The 16,168-nt window shown below is 33.7% G+C and overlaps 1 protein-coding gene across 1 annotated transcript; it reads left to right on the top strand.

Annotated features, from left to right (window-relative positions):
• Positions 1–7,800: 7,800 nt before the first annotated feature.
• Positions 7,801–15,222, top strand: LOC129747462 (epoxide hydrolase 1-like). Its single transcript, XM_055741701.1, has 5 exons — positions 7,801–8,046; positions 8,195–8,319; positions 8,387–8,499; positions 14,545–14,853; positions 14,921–15,222. The coding sequence occupies exons 1-5, from the start codon at positions 7,846–7,848 to the stop codon at positions 15,190–15,192; spliced, it is 1,020 nt and encodes a 339-aa protein (XP_055597676.1). The 5' UTR covers positions 7,801–7,845; the 3' UTR covers positions 15,193–15,222.
• The last annotated feature ends 946 nt before the right edge of the window (positions 15,223–16,168 follow it).

Genomic DNA, 16,168 nt, shown 5'->3' with positions numbered 1-16,168 from the left:
ACTTCGTATTTTTTACATTTGTTTTCAAACTTTACATTTCGAATTCCATGATCGCTGGCGTGGCTAAGCAGAACAAGTTCCACGTCGCCAATGGTTGCTACTCCGTGATTAATCGAGGCCATCAATTTTGCACAAAGTCCAAAAGAATGGTGCTTGGGATTAGCAGTTCATTCTCAATGTTCAAAACTCATGCTCTCCGTTTTTTGAAATGATTAATAACGGCGCCGGCCACGTCCTAGTAGTCAATGGGGAAAAAGGAAGGATTATTAGTAAGATACTCTTTAAGTTCAACTAGCAACCTCTCGCTACTGCACTCAAAAAAAAATTTTTTTTGAAATAGTCAGAACCAGATATAAGCTAGTATCACCAACTATGGAAACCGTCTATACGTCTGCGAATCCATATTCAAGTATCCAAGGATGGGTTGTGTTAGTTGGTGAAAGGTAGAGATCAGGAACCATTTTGGTAAATGGTGCGATCATGAGTTTCCTACACCTCCTATGCTCCTAGACATTTCCTAAGGAAACTCCTATTTCTATGAGGCATTTGATAAAGGTCCAATAAAAATGGATCGAGTAAAATATTGAAGGCAAATCAATACCCTCCAAATTTCTTCCTTAATAAACTAGCTCGTTTTCCTAACCGTAATCCCTGTTGAAACAAAGAGTTTGCAGAAGGGCTTTAATGGTTAGAGAATGAAAGCAACTTAAAATGACACAAATTTTTCCAATTTGTTTTTCTATGAATATTGCCTTTTTGAAAACTCTTTGATTCTTTGCTCTCCTTTGCCTCACATTTTAGAAGTCTTTCTCAATCTCAATCTCAATCTCAATAGTAGTAAATCATCGAATATGCTTGGTATAAAATTCCAAAATCTTTAAGATATTCTATTGCATTTTTATCAGTCAAACAAATGTTTCTAATAAGTTAAGTTTATTAATGACATATTTAATCAGAAATACTAAAAACTTGATAAAGAAAACCAATTTCAGTGTATCTTTAGACCTGCTGTTTATAATCACATCTCAATTCGCTCCCACGAGAAATTAATGAAAACTTTTATTTTCTTCTGTTGCACTCCCACGGTTTCCTGGTCAATCGTCTAAATTAATTAAGAAGTAGGAAACGCTGACAAGATGAGACTATTATTTCTTAGAATATCTGTTTTCTTGAAATGTTAATATAACTCTTTTGAACTCATTTTTCAGGGAAAAGAAGTATTAAAATAAAGAATGACTGATTTTATGATAACTTTCCTATAACTTACAATAAGCTATAAATCATTTAAACAATTTGTTTTACTGCACACTGATTTTGACAAAATTCTTCAGAAAAAATTCATAACTTTCAAAACTTCCAATGTAATCCAAATTTCAATTTTTTTTAAGTTTCTTTCATTCTATTCACGAATATGAATGGTGAAAATTTTCAATTGGTTTTTTGAAACAAAAAAATTTGCTATAATATTTTCAATTTTTTCAAATCAGTATTTCCAGAAAAATCTTCGGAAAAAATCTATATTGAATTGGAAACTAATCAGTACACTAATTGACAAATTTTTGATTTCTGAAATTTGTATTGCTTCAAAATTCTAAATTTACATGGAACGTACAAATGTTTCATAATGTTCCAGTTTTAAAATTTTCAGGTTAGTTATTCAAGTTTTCAAAATTCCAAGTTATTTCATAGTTCACAAAAATTTAGAGTTTCATTTTTTATATTCTTTACTATCAACATCTTCAAAAATTAAATTTTCAAAATATATTCAAGTTTCTAACGGTCCCAAATTTTCATACTTTCCCAAACTTGAAATGATCAAATTTTCCAGTTTCATTTTTAATTTTTTAAATATTTCTTATCCAAATTAAAATACGAAAAATTTTATTCTGGTAAATTTTAGACATAAAGATTTCAATAAATTACCAAATTTTATTATTCCCGATATTAAAAAAAATGTATCTCTATTATAGATATAATTCTATTAAAACTCGTGTTACAATTTCAATCAACTTCGTCTACTTGTTGTCCAGTTCAATACTTTCAATAAACAATCAATTCATGCATAACTTTGAATACTTATACGAATCAATTTAAGTTACTTTGAAAACCCTATTATAAATATGGGAAAAGTGGACATCTCTTCAATAAATAAAAATAACTTTTTTTGGAGGAATACCTCAACAAAATTTGAACTGCAAATTTATTAAAATTTAGAACAAAACTGAAAAAAAAAACATCAGAAAAGTATGGAAATAACAATTTCGATATATATACCTACTTTTGACATCAGTATTCATATATATATTTTTTTAATTTCAATTTTACAGATCTAAACATAGTTTCGATCTATAAACTTGTTTGAATAAGTAAGTTGCAATAATTATATATGGTAAAAAATACTGAAATGCAAGATCGCAAGCTTTACTTTGATATTGAAATGTGATGCGCCTCAAATAAAAACTTTAAAAATAAATCAAGATCTCAAAGTTATAACCAACGCATTCAGATTTCATTGCAATCCGTCGCAAAATATCTTTTGCCATATTATAAAAAATGATCTAAAAATTAGAAATACTTAGCTTCGGTTTTCTGCATACAACTTATTTTTTCCCGTGAAGATATTCCAGGAATAGAAACGTTGTTGAAAGCCTTACAAGTTTATTCGAAATTGTCCAGTTGACCAAGGAAAACGCCAAACAAAGCCGATAACTATGAACCCGTTGCGAGCTTCAAACACACACACCCACTTAAAGAACTTTTTCGCACTTGTTTGTTGAATAAAAACTATAAATTTATTTAAATTTCCAAATAGAAATTTTTCAGCTCTGAAAAAACGCGTGTGACAGTTTCAAGCGACGCCTACTCTTCTCAAGAATCAATTCATTATCAATTACATAAATGCAATTTTCAAACTTTCGCCACGACAAAAAAATGGGACATTTGAAATCTAAAGATAGTTGAATTACATGATATCAGAAGATGTTGAAAATGAGCGGGTAGAATTTATTTGGAAGCATATCATCACATATCAAATTTTTGTTCCTCCTTCCCCTCCTTTGTTGATATGTGATGATATGCTTCTAAATAAATTCTACCCGCTCATTTTCAACATCTTTCATTTCATCTAACCTTCTATCCACCTTTTTAAAAATTTCATAATCTTTAGATGTCCCTACTTAAAAGGACATCACTTTTCATCGCTAAGGCCGACAAATTAAAGTAACATTAAAATTGAAATTCAAAAACCAAGATTCAAAATTCAAAATTCAAAATTAAAATTTAAAATTCAAAATTCTTATTCAAAATTCAAAATCAAAAATTCAAAATTCTAATTAAAAATTAAAAATTAAAAATTCAAAATTTAAAATTTAAAATTTAAAATTTTAAATTTTAAATCCAAAATTTAAAATTTAAAATTTAAAATTTAAAATTCAAATTTCAATATTCAAAATTCGAAATTCAAAATTCAAATTATAAAAAATACAAAAGTGAGTATTTTTATTTCAAAATTCAATATATTCAAAATTCAGTTTTCTTATATCATAATTCAATATATTTTAAATTTAAAATTTAATATTTAAAATTAAAAATTAAAAAAAAATCGTTTCAAAAATTTCAAAATTTCTGAATTCCAAATTTTAAGTATGAAATTCAGACTTTTGACATTTCTATGATTTTTTTTTCAGTTTTTGTCACATTTTCCAATTCCGCTCAATTTTTTTTTATTTTCTCTATTCTTTGATTTTTATTTATTTTTCTACATTAAGTTAGGCCGGAACAAATTTCAAAATCAACTATTGCCCCCCCCCCCCCTCCCCCCGTTTTAAATTTCCAAAAAACCCGAAGGGGGGAATAAATTTATCGAATATCCTAAAGATTACAAGAGCAAAAAATTAATTGAGGAAGATGGGATTTTTATCCGGCCGTATTTTTTGTTTTTTTTTTTTCTAAGGGTTTATGGAAATGGTAGCAAGTTCATTCTTGTTGTGAGTGTTCATTTTGAGAGATATTTTGGGAGAACTTTTTCTGTTTTTGTTTGTGTTGTTTTAATCTGTCAAAGATCGCCATAGACAACAAGACCAAAATTAGCTCTGTAAGAAATCGAAAAATGTTTTGAGAACAGTTCAAATTTAAAATAATGCATACCAAAAAATTTTGACCTTACAGCATGTACAAATTATCAAGTGACCAACAAAACGACAATAGGCTTATCATAAGCAATATTGCAAAGAACAGATACATTATTGTAAGTAGGACCAAAACATAACTCACACTTTACACTATCATAAAATTACAACAATTCTTTTTAAAATCCCAGTTACCCTGAGGATGGTGCCAATCAGCACCGAAACGTCGGTTAAATAAACACTTCATGTTCGGATAAATTAGACTGGTTGGCCATTTATTAAATAAACAAATTGCTGTCGGTTCTAAATAAGCTTAGAAGTTTCGACTATACATTTTTGGATTTTTTTTTAAATTTAGTAAATACAGACCTCGTTTGATTTTGGCAACATTCGATGTTGTCAACATTCTGTTTTGGCGACATCCGTGCAAAACCGTTCGTTTTTGGCAACATCCAAAAAAGACAGTTTGGTTTCTCATTTTTTTTTTGTTTCAAATTAATCAAAAGAAATGTAAAACATAATATGAGCATTATTTTTTTTTATTTGGCCTAATTATATTAGTTTTAAACAGTAAAAAAATTAATTGTTCCATTTTTACTGCTTAAGACTACAGCATAGGGAAGAATGACTCTCCGTGTTAAACTCCCATAACAAAAAGAATTAGGGGGCCTACAATATAATTGAGCCAAATTGAAAAAATGGCTCATACATATTATGTTTTAACATTAATTTTGACTAATTTGAAATAAAAATAAAAAAATAAAAAAGTGACAAAAAACCGTTTGATTTTGGCAACATAAAATTTATGGGCGTGTTGCCAAAATGTATGCTTGTTTCTTTCTTCTTCTTCCACAAGGGTAATATTTGTCACTTTCAACTGTTTTTGTTATTTTGGTAAGTTTTGCTTTATTTATCAAATTACTTTTTTTTTTTCGTTTTAATGGTACTTTTTTGTGTTATTTTTATATCAGTTTCGTCTTGTTTGTGTCGTTTTAATTTTTCCTGTTTTATAGATTTTTGAAAAATGTTTTTTTTTTTCAATTTTTGTTCCATTTATTTGTCCTTTTTGTTTTTTTTTTGTCATTTCATTCAATTGTTACTTTTACTATTTTGGTTATTTCTGTCATTTGATTTTATTTTCTAGTTTTGACATTCCCGTCTTTTTGCAGTTTGTATCACTTGTTTTTATCCATTTTTATTTGAAGTATTTTCTATAATTGCTGTAATTGTTCCATATTAATGTTGTTTCATGTATTATTTTAATTTTTGTTAACTTGTTAATTTTTGCTGGTTTTCTAATTTTCTTTTACATTTGTTATATTTGTAATTGTTTTTTTGTCGTTTTCGTCATTTTTGGCTTTTCGAAAAACAAAAATCTTTTTTTTCTAAACCGTCATTCTGTCAATTTTTAAGCCCTTTTTTATTTCAAAATTTCTTGTCATTTTAGTTTTGCTTGTTATTTGATAAAATTATAATTTTTAATTTTCATTTTGTTCGGTTTTACCAGTTATGTGTGTAAGTTTTGTATTTTTTTTTATTTTTGTGATTTACTCCTTGTTGGAAATATGTATTTTTTTTAGATTTTTATAAATTTTAAAATTTTTGGCAATTTTGTCATTTTTATCCGTATGACATTTGCTTCATTGTTGTTATGTTGGTTTCAACACTTTTTTCATTTGTGTCATGAAAATTATATTTGTAATTTTGTTCTTTATTCACTATTTATTTATTTAATTATTTATTGTTTGACATTTTTGTCATCGCTGAGTAATTTTCTTTTACATTTGCCATATTTTAGATTGTCTTGATTTTTTGTCGTTTTCGTTATTCTCGTCTTTTAAAAAAAAACCTTTTTTTTCTTAGCCGGCATTTTGTCACTTTTTGGCTTTTTTATTTTAACATTTCTGAGCATTTTAGTTGTGCTAGTCATTTGATAATATTTTAAATTTTTTAACTTCATTTTAATTTTGTTCGCTTTTGGCAGGCACGTGAATTCAGGAATTTTTAACAATTTTGTGATTTTCTCCTTGTTGGAAATTTGTAAGTTTCTCTACATTTTAGTGATTTTAGACATTTTTGGCAACGGTGTCATTTTTATTCTTAAAACCTTTTTTTCTTCTAAATTTTGCCTTTGTTTATTTAACAGTTTTTTTCATTTGTGTTATGAAAGTCATAGGTATATGTTATTTTGTTCTATGTTTTCTATTTATGTATTTATTTTTTGACATTTTTGTCATCGCTGAGATATTGAAACTTCTTTGGAAATGAACGAAGCATCAATAACAAAAATTTGGCAGGACTGTAATATCTGTATGGGGAAAAAGAGAACAAAACTTTGGTATTATACCACCTCCGTCCAATTTAAATTCACACACCTTAATGAACTTGATGATAATTATAGCAGATCATGCTATCATTTGGTTGAAACTTTTCTTATTTATGCAAGTAAATGAAATAGTAAAATCAACACCTTAACGTACTATCATTTTTCTATTGATGCTCTACTTTGGTATTCGTTCGTCATCGAATTTTAGCTTTTTGATACTTTAATGAAACTTGATTTTGACATCGGGAAAAACACCAAACTAAGTAATGCTATTATTTTGGCATCGATAGCTTATTGTTGCTACTGTTTGCTATTGATTAAGGCATTAAAATCTTCTCGGGTTGTGTTAAATTCAGTAGAATAGAGTTTCATAATTAAATTTATAACATTTGTGGCAATGATATTCGAGAAATATCGAAATTGGTCCAAAATGCATCTAGTTGAGGACTCGAAATGACGATTTTTATTTAGGACATTGAAATGTCTCATAAAAGATTTTCAAATTTTAATGTTATTTCTAGCGTTTTGAACTCTTACGCTTATAATTGTTAATGAGAAATCTGTTTTTGGGAATCTAAATTCCTGTAGCTAAAAATTCAAATTGAAGTTCCATCCACGTGGTTGAGCTCAAACGAATACGCTATAAATTTGAAATTATAGCAGCTTGTCTGCAATGTTGCATGGCGCCTGGCACAGAAGTTTAGATTCAACCCCAGTAGCCCATGCAAGAATTCCATCTACCCGCACACGTGTTCCGGGCCACGCGAAACCGCCTACTTCGGCATAAGTATACTATTCCTATAGTAGGTATTCATTGAGTCATTTGTTTACAAGTTTGAGCTGGAATCAAAAACCGTTGATGATGCCTAAACAAGTGAAATTCTGTTCGCATTCGGCTGTGTACGGATCGAAATTAAGCCGCTGCATGTCGGGAAGAATTTGTGACTGTATTAGTACGTTAGTAGTCGTTTTTTTTGTCGTCTATCGATCAAATTATTATCGTGTAATTATGACCACGCAATTTTCGACAATTGGATCCACGCTTGGCCTTTGGTCGAAGAAGGAGAAGACCAGGTTGAATGAATCGTTTATGATTAGATAAAGCCAAAAGATTGACTGGCGTAGTAACTCTCAGAAGTATTTGATACCGAGCTGGGGTGGTTCTAAAGATGAGATTTTTATTTTACAGGTCAGAGGATTCAACCGTCTATTGAACGTAGAACCTAACGAAAACCGACCATATCAATGGGAGGTACCACCTATAAGTTTGTAACACCTGAAGCGCCACCCTAGAGGATGATGAGTATTTTGCGAAACGATCATATGTGTAGTGTTCCCGGAGCTTATCGTTGGGTTTAGTCTCGGTTGAAATTTACTCTCGGGCGGTTGATAATGGCTTGTTTGCGGGCCACGTTGCAGCGGTTTATCAGCCGTCTGCTTTGCGTCTACTACTCGGCTCAAATTTTGTTCTACATCGCGGTGCAGTTCTTCACCAAACCCCACTCGAAGTTCTGGGTCGTCAAGAAGCGTCCATATCCGCCGCAAAGCCTCCAGAAGCACGACTATGGAACCAGCAAGTTCGTCAGCGTTAATGTAAGCGTAAAAATGGGGCCGCAATCTGGGCACAACGTTCTAATTGGACTCAATTGACGCGTCCACATGTTTTTATTGATGGGCGCTAATGACTGGGTGTGTGGTTTGCTTTGACGATTCGACTTTTTATCTAACCTTTCACCTCCAGGGCATCAAATTGCACTACGTTGAGAACGGTGACCCTTCGAAGCCGTTGATGCTGTTTGTGCACGGATTCCCGGAGTTTTGGTTTTCGTGGCGCCACCAGTTGAAGGAATTCTCCAAAGATTACTGGTAAACGATAAACGTGGTAGCATCATGTTGAAATGCTTTCCGATTATAGCATAGCGTAAACTTTTAGGGTCGTTGCGGTCGATATGCGAGGCTATGGAGATTCGGACAAACCTGAAGGTCTGGAAAACTACAAGGTGGACGACATGGTCCAAGACATCAAAGAATTGGTTACAGCCTTAGGTGAGCTTAATTTCATTTACCATGGGTTGTGAAAATCTCGCTCGTTTGCCGTTGTGTGGGAGGAAATCTGTTTATGTTGCGTTAGTTGCGTCATCGAATCGAGAAGACTGGTTGAGTTTGAGTTTGATTCACTCCAAGGCTGTCTTATTAACATTTATCTCTAGTATGTAACATCTTGATACTACATTTTTGATGCATTTTGTGATAAGAGCACACATTTGTCTGAGATAACACTCACGCTCATGAGCACTTTAGTTTATCAATATCACAGACAATAATGTGATAAGATGGTATGTAAAGAAGCTTAGGGTCAAATAAATACAGTTGGACGAGAAATATCCATCGAACGGACTTGTATTGAGCAAGTTTTGACGTCCATCTATTTTTGGGTACTGCATTTTGGTTTGTACTCTCAAAAATTTACGAATTCTTGGGTAAGCATTCTTCATTCCGTTCTCTTTTTTTTGCAATTCAAAATTTAATCGCACCAAAACGTTATGAATTTGTTTTTGATTTGGACAGAAATATTTTTGGTTCCAATATCTTTTTACAATAAGTATTTCGTAGTAAAGAAAAAATAAGTCAGAGCCAAAAAAGCATAAAGGAGAAATAATAAATTTTGATTTATCAATACTCTGAAAATGTTTGTGTCCTGATCTTGTCTTAAATGTTTTCAAACATCTAGATTTTTTTACAAATGTTTATTGAATGATTAAAAATCAACACTGGTCGAATAAATGGTATATAATCATAAATTTTGCATTTAATTAGAACATGTTAATTTTTATTTTATGAAGGATTAATCACCGTAATTTATATTTGTAGATTTAATTTATCGTGCTTAGCGGTGAAAAGTGATGTCCTTTTTAGTAGGGACATCTAAAGATTATGATTTTTTTTATATAGATGGATAGAAGGTTAGATGAAATGAAAGATGTTGAAAATGAGCGGGTAGAATTTATTTAGAAGCATATCATCACATACCAAATTTTTGTTCCTCACGGGCCTACTACTATGAAGCGGTAGATACATATAGACTTGCATCTACCACCACACATTAGTAGGCCAAGCGTGGTCCGCCCCACAAGGGAAAACTTGCAGTGCGGACGAACAAAAAGATGATATTTGATCGCTCAGATATACTCCCTTTAACTCAGAAACGCATCTATCGATGTATAGTCTTCCCAGTTTGTTATCATCGCGTTTATTGTTGTTGTTTATTGTTTATAAAAAAGACCATCTGACGTAAGTGTCTTAATGGTTTACTTAAATCTAGGAGCAAGAAATCCCTTCTCTCGATGTTGTCAAATGGTTGAAGCAGCATATTTACCATATTTGGTCCCAGGATTGGAACAACCTATCAGACAACAAACTACGAGAACTGAAAAATACCCCCGAACCATGGAGAGACCGTACATCGTTTCAAGAAAGGCGTATGTTAACACGCCTTCGCATAGGGCACACCAAATATACGCACGGATACCTGATGGATAAAGATGATGCTCCTATCTGTGAAGCGTGCCAGGTTCCCCTAACAATTAAACACATCATCATAAACTGCACTATCTACCAACAAGCTCGACAGGATTGTGATCTTGCAGATAACCTTCGGCAGGCTCTCTCTAATTGCCCCGACGAAGAGAAAAAGATTTTAAATTTTATCCGACAAACCAAACTGGCAAGACTGATATAAAGAAACCGTCAAATGACGACTACAAACAACGAATGCCACTTGACACTGAGGATAGGGGATGAATAACGCGACAGCGTTAAAATCCTAGAAAAAAGAATTAAAAAAAAAACTTAAATCTAGGTCTATCTAAACTTACATTTTGAGTTTTCTAATTAGCTGTTTCTTAACTGGTCACTTATGTTAGATTCGATCAAGCGTTTAAATGTTGCAGTTGAGACATTGAAGTCAAAGAGAGCATAATTGCGTAAGAAGCTAATTTTTGCGGAACGTAAAGGGTCATTGCTGCCATAGCGTGTATTTCTCGATTCCAGTGAAAGCTAGTCACGGTTTCGCAGAGCTCTTTCTGGGGCATAAATATTACAGCGGGAGAGTATCCAAGAACAGTCGATTTCGTTTCTGAGAAGTTTCGCCACAAATAGTGATTGACCGATGGAGTGGCGATCCGACAGCGTGTGAAGGCCAAGCAGAGCGCAACGTTGTGCATAAGGTGGCAGGTTTCGAGGATTATCCCACGATAGATCACGCAGAGCATAACGAACGAATTTCCGTTGAACCGCTTTAAAACGCGCTACCCATGTAGCTTCAAATGGCCACCACACAAGATTTGCAGATTCTAGTATTGAACGGACCAGGCAGCAATACAGAGCTCGTAGGCAAACAGGATCTGTAAATTCTTTACTCAGACGTATGACAAATCCCAGCATTCGGTTAGCCTTTTCAAGTGTAGCACAGTAGTGACGCTTAAATGTCATATGACTATCCAAAACAACGCCAAGGTCCTTTATTTGATCATTACGATGTAGAGATTCGCCCTGGATATTGTAGTCGTATAAAAATGGAAGTTTCTTGCGTCCAAATGTTATGATACAGCACTTAGAGACGCTTAAGACCAGTAGGTTAACAGCACACCAATTTACAACCACATCGAAGAATCGCTGTAATATCTGACAATCTGCCAAGCTGTTAAAAAATCAAAAAAATGTTACATCCGGGGTTTGGATGCGAATGCGATAGTCTGATAGCGACCTACCACCGATGCTATTTTGTAACAAACGCGATGATAACAAACTGAGAAGACTATACATCGATAGATGCGTTTCTGAGTTAAAGTAGCTGTTCCCGTACGAACTCCGTTTTCACTTCTAACTTCAAATATGTGATGAGTGTGTGTAAATTGTAATTGGGATGCATTTTCACGACAATATTGAACGAAAAATATTAAACAGTATTTTTGAAAGACCCTTTTGATTGTCTATTAAATACCGGTGCACGAATTATTAGCTTGTTCGGATGCGAAATCATGCAATTATTGAAAAAATAAGAAACAGTTGATTTCGATTGCGTAATGCATAATAACGAAATTACATTAAAAATTTTCAGCAGTATATGGACGTCCCTTTTTTCTGTCCTTTGATTCAGAATTTTAAATCATTAATCGATTGCTCATTTCGTGAAGCTCCCGTGTATGAATTTCCGTCCGTCTAATACTTGTACTGATTTTCATCACAATCCAATGTAAAACCATGACAATATCGCTATAACAGTTAATATTTCATATGGATGACCCCTTTTTTCGATCCCTGATCAAAAATTGGACACCTGAAACCAATTGCCCGTCTGTTAAACCTCCCGTGTACAAAATTTGGGCTAGTATGAAATTACAGCAAAAAACAGTGAACAATGAATATGGGAGAACCCTTTTGCCGAACCACGATCCCAAATTTTACACCAAAAATCAATTACTCGTTCCTTAACCCTCATCCGCATTAGAGTGTCATTTTGACACTATTTCAAGTTTGAATGCTTGTAACTTTTTTCAGAAGCTTTAAAAAACAAAAATTTCTTCGGGGACCCTAAATGAATTCAAAAGTTCTTTAATTTTGCATCTTTACTTTATTTATGGACGAACCCTGGAAGCCTGGACAAAAAAACTCCCTTTTCCGACTTAGAGTGTCATTTTGACACTCCAAAATTAAAATCCATTTAAGTCGTTTGAATTATTATGAACTTCATATAAAACTTATATCAATAGAAACCCTGTAATGTCAGTAAAATATGTTTAAAACATTATATATAGCTAAAGCTTCTAGTTTTCTCGTCATTCAGCATGAAAGAAAAAAAAATCCGAAAAAACATGCCTCAGGAAAACTGCTGTAGTTCATATGTTAAACGTTCAAAAAAATATTTGCCTGATACATATGAAAGCTGAAGTTAATGTCTACATCATGGAACAAAGAAATATTTTTTTAATTTTTTTTTAATGAAATGGTCACAAGAAGTTCAAAAAAGTGGTCTGAAAAACCTACTTTTCATTCGATTGCTAGTAAATACTGTTTAAGTGATGGTAGAGTTTTTTTTAAAAAATATGACTACAAACTTTATTAAAATTCTAACATTTTGCTGTCTTTAGATTTTCGATGCAACAAAAATTGAATTTACTGGAATTTTTCAAAGTTGACTACTTTGCGCGATTTTTTCACTAATTGAAATTTTATCTGTTTTTGTGGTCCACCGTCAGGTTGTACCCGGATTTTCAGTGCTTTCTCGCCGTTTGAAGCAATCAAAACTATATCCATTGAAAAGGGAATTTAATCTACATTCTAGTGAGGTGCAACAATTTACGTTGTGAGATTTCACAAAAATATGAAAATTATAAACGTAAAATCATTCCTGAATTTCTAGAACTACAAGCAGCGCGTCCCGCAAAACGTGTTTGTTTGCTCTCCGAGTAGGTACGGTGGGTGGTGATTTGGTCAGAGAGTGAAGCCGACGGACGAAATAATGATGCGTGTCGTAACAAGCAAACGTGAACTCCTGTCAATAGAAAATTTCCAACCAAGAAACGCACGACACGCATCATTATTTCGTCTGTCGGCTTCGCTCTCTGCCCAAATCACCACCCACCGTACCTACTCGGAGAGCAAACAAACACGTTTTGCTGGATGCGATGCTTGTTGTTCTAGAAATTCAGGAATGATTTGCGCAAAAAATCGCGCAAAGTAGTCAACTTTGAAAAATTCCAGTAAATTCAATTTTTGTTGCATCGAAAATCTAAAGACAGCAAAATGTTAGAATTTTAATAAAGTTTATATTCATATTTTTTAAAAAACTCTACCATCGCTCAAACAGTATTTACTAGCAATCGAATGAAAAGTAGGTTTTTAAGACCACTTTTTTGAATTTTTTGTGACCATTTCATTAAAAAAAATTTTAAAAAATATTTCTTTGTTCCATGATGTAGACATTAACTTCAGCTTTCATATGTATCAGGCAAATATTTTTTTGAACGTTTAACATATGAACTACAGCAGTTTTCCTGAGACATGTTTTTTCGGATTTTTTTTTCTTTCATGCTGAATAACGGGAAAACTAGAAGCTTTAGCTATATATAATGTTTTAAACATATTTTACTGACGTTACAAGGTTTCTAGTGATATAAGTTTCATTGTAATCGGTTAGATATAAAAAGAGTTATGACGATTTTAGCTTGGAGTGTCAAATTGACACTCCTAGTTCTGATTAGGGTAATGAAATCTAATGCGGATGAGGGTTAAAACTCCCATGTACAAATTTTCACCTAAATCTAATATGTATTAGTCTCTATATCACAAAGATAGTGAAAAATTTATATGGTCGACCCTTTTGGTCCCCTCACTCAAAATTAGATAATTGAAATCAATTGCTCGACCTTCAAAACACCCATGTGCAGATTTTCATTTCAATCCCATGCATAATCATGACAATCTCGCAAAAACTGTGAACAACTTACATGAACGATCCCTGTTTTACACCATGATCCAAAACTTGACACCTGTAATCAAATACCTTTACTGTAAAACTCCCATGTGCCAATTTTCATAACAATCCTATGCACAATCAAGACAATATCGCAACAGATAATATGGACAACCCCTTTTACCGACCCCTAACTAAAAATTTGAAACCTGAAAGCAAACTCCTATGTGGAAATTTTCATCTCAATCCAATGTATAATAACGTCAATATTGCAAAAACATTAAAAGATAGATATGGACGACCCCTTTGGCCGACCCCTGACCCCAAATTTAAAACCTGGAATTGATTGTTCGTCACTCAAAACTCCTATGTGGAAATTCGCATCTCAATTCAATGTATAACAACGCCAATAACGCTAAAACATCAAACAGTTAATATGGAAGACCCCTTCTGCCGACCCCTGACCCAAAACTCAATACCCACTAAATCAAGGCTCATTAAGCATTTATAAAGTATTTTTCTCATTCAAAAAACAGATAACAAAATTGAGGAAAACAATAAAAATTTTCATTATTTTCAAGCAACTGCTTAGCATTCTTTTTTCTCCCCACCTCAAGGACGCAAAAAGTTCACCTTGATTGCCCACGATTGGGGCGCTGTCATTGCCTGGGAATTCCTGGCCCGGCACATGGACATGATTGACCGGTACATCTGCATGGATGCCCCGTCGCAGCGCGTCTTCCGGAAGCTCGTTATGTCCAACAAGACCCAGTTCAAGATGTCCTGGTACATGTTCTTCTTCCAGATGCCGAAGCTGCCGGAATTCTTCTGCCGAATGAACGATTTGGCGAATTTTGACCGGATGTTCAAGCACCACTGCAATTTGGACGAGATCGAAGCGTTCAAGTACACTTTCGGAAAGAAAGGTGAGTTTTTTTTTGTGATTTAGGTTAGTTGGGAATGTGCATAACTTTTTTTTCTTTCTTATTTTAGGTGCTCTTACTCCTCCCATTAACTATTACCGAGCGAATATGGGTTCTGGTAGGAAATTGGTTGATCCGAAAAGCATTGACACTCCTCACGCTCCCGGGCTGTACCTGTTGGGTGAAAACGACCATTTCATATCCAAAGAAACGGGTCCTCTGCTGATGAAAGAGTTTAATAATTTACAATTTAAGATCGTACCCGGAGTTGATCACTTTTTGCAGCAGCACAATCCATCTCTAATCAACAAGGAAATGCGAACGTTCCTGGAGAGTAAATAGAGTTAACGAAAGTTTAAAATTTTAGAATAACATTGTTTTTTTTTTAATCAAGCTAGCTGAGTGAGGAATCCGAAAGCATTGAAACTTTTTTTTTTCAAATCCTCGAGAGTTCTGTAATTTAGAATTCACAACGTCATAATGGAATGAATTTTAAATCATCAAATGCATCGCAGCTTTTCATTCACAAATGAAAAGCTACCTAGGAAAATCGGGGCGGGAACGCGCTGTAAGTTGATATCATTACCGATATGACACATTCGCACCATCTGCGAAAACCTGACCTCGTCCTTAGCGCTGCCACTTCAATATCCTTGATGTTGGCACCATTCTTCCGATGTGTTCTGATGAATGAAAGTGTAGTAAAAGTTACCGGTATCCCCCCTTCCAGAAGCTCTACAAACAAACGTGTATACCACCCACCTTCGGAATTGCTGCCTTTCGACGATGGTGTTCTTCTATTCATCTACACGCACACAGGTGCAGTCCTCTGAAAAACATTCACACACATTCACATTGCTGCATGCGCTGTATGATGAAAAGTGAAGGAAAAAAAAGGATGACGACGACCGCGTTCAGGGTTCGAACATGGTTCCTGAAGCGAGGGGGTGGTAGTCCTCATACATGCATAACCGACATAACTACCGAGAATCATCCCGAAAGCTCGACCCGCAATGACGTCAGCTTCGGCTGATGACGTCAATCGAAAGTTTTCATCGTACCCCTTCTAACTAGCGCTGCAAACATTTTCCGACATCATCCCTTGCTTGGCCAAAAGCTACCGAGCGTTGTCGTCGTCGTCGCTCTTCGTCGTAGTCGTCGCAGCTGTCTGTCGGTGATGTTATGGAAAATAGCGACCGCTTCTATTTTTTTTATCGGCGAACGATAAAATTCGTAACCAACTCGTTACACGTTGAAAAGGCCAAAGAAGATTGGCATCAAAATTGCGAATTGATTTATAATGCGACATTAAGCATGG

The sequence above is a fragment of the Uranotaenia lowii genome, chromosome 2, assembly GCF_029784155.1.
Source record: "Uranotaenia lowii strain MFRU-FL chromosome 2, ASM2978415v1, whole genome shotgun sequence".
In the NCBI taxonomy this organism is placed as follows: domain Eukaryota; kingdom Metazoa; phylum Arthropoda; class Insecta; order Diptera; family Culicidae; genus Uranotaenia; species Uranotaenia lowii.
The sequence above is the reverse complement of the archived record's forward strand: the minus strand, read 5'-3'. Positions and strand labels throughout refer to the sequence as shown.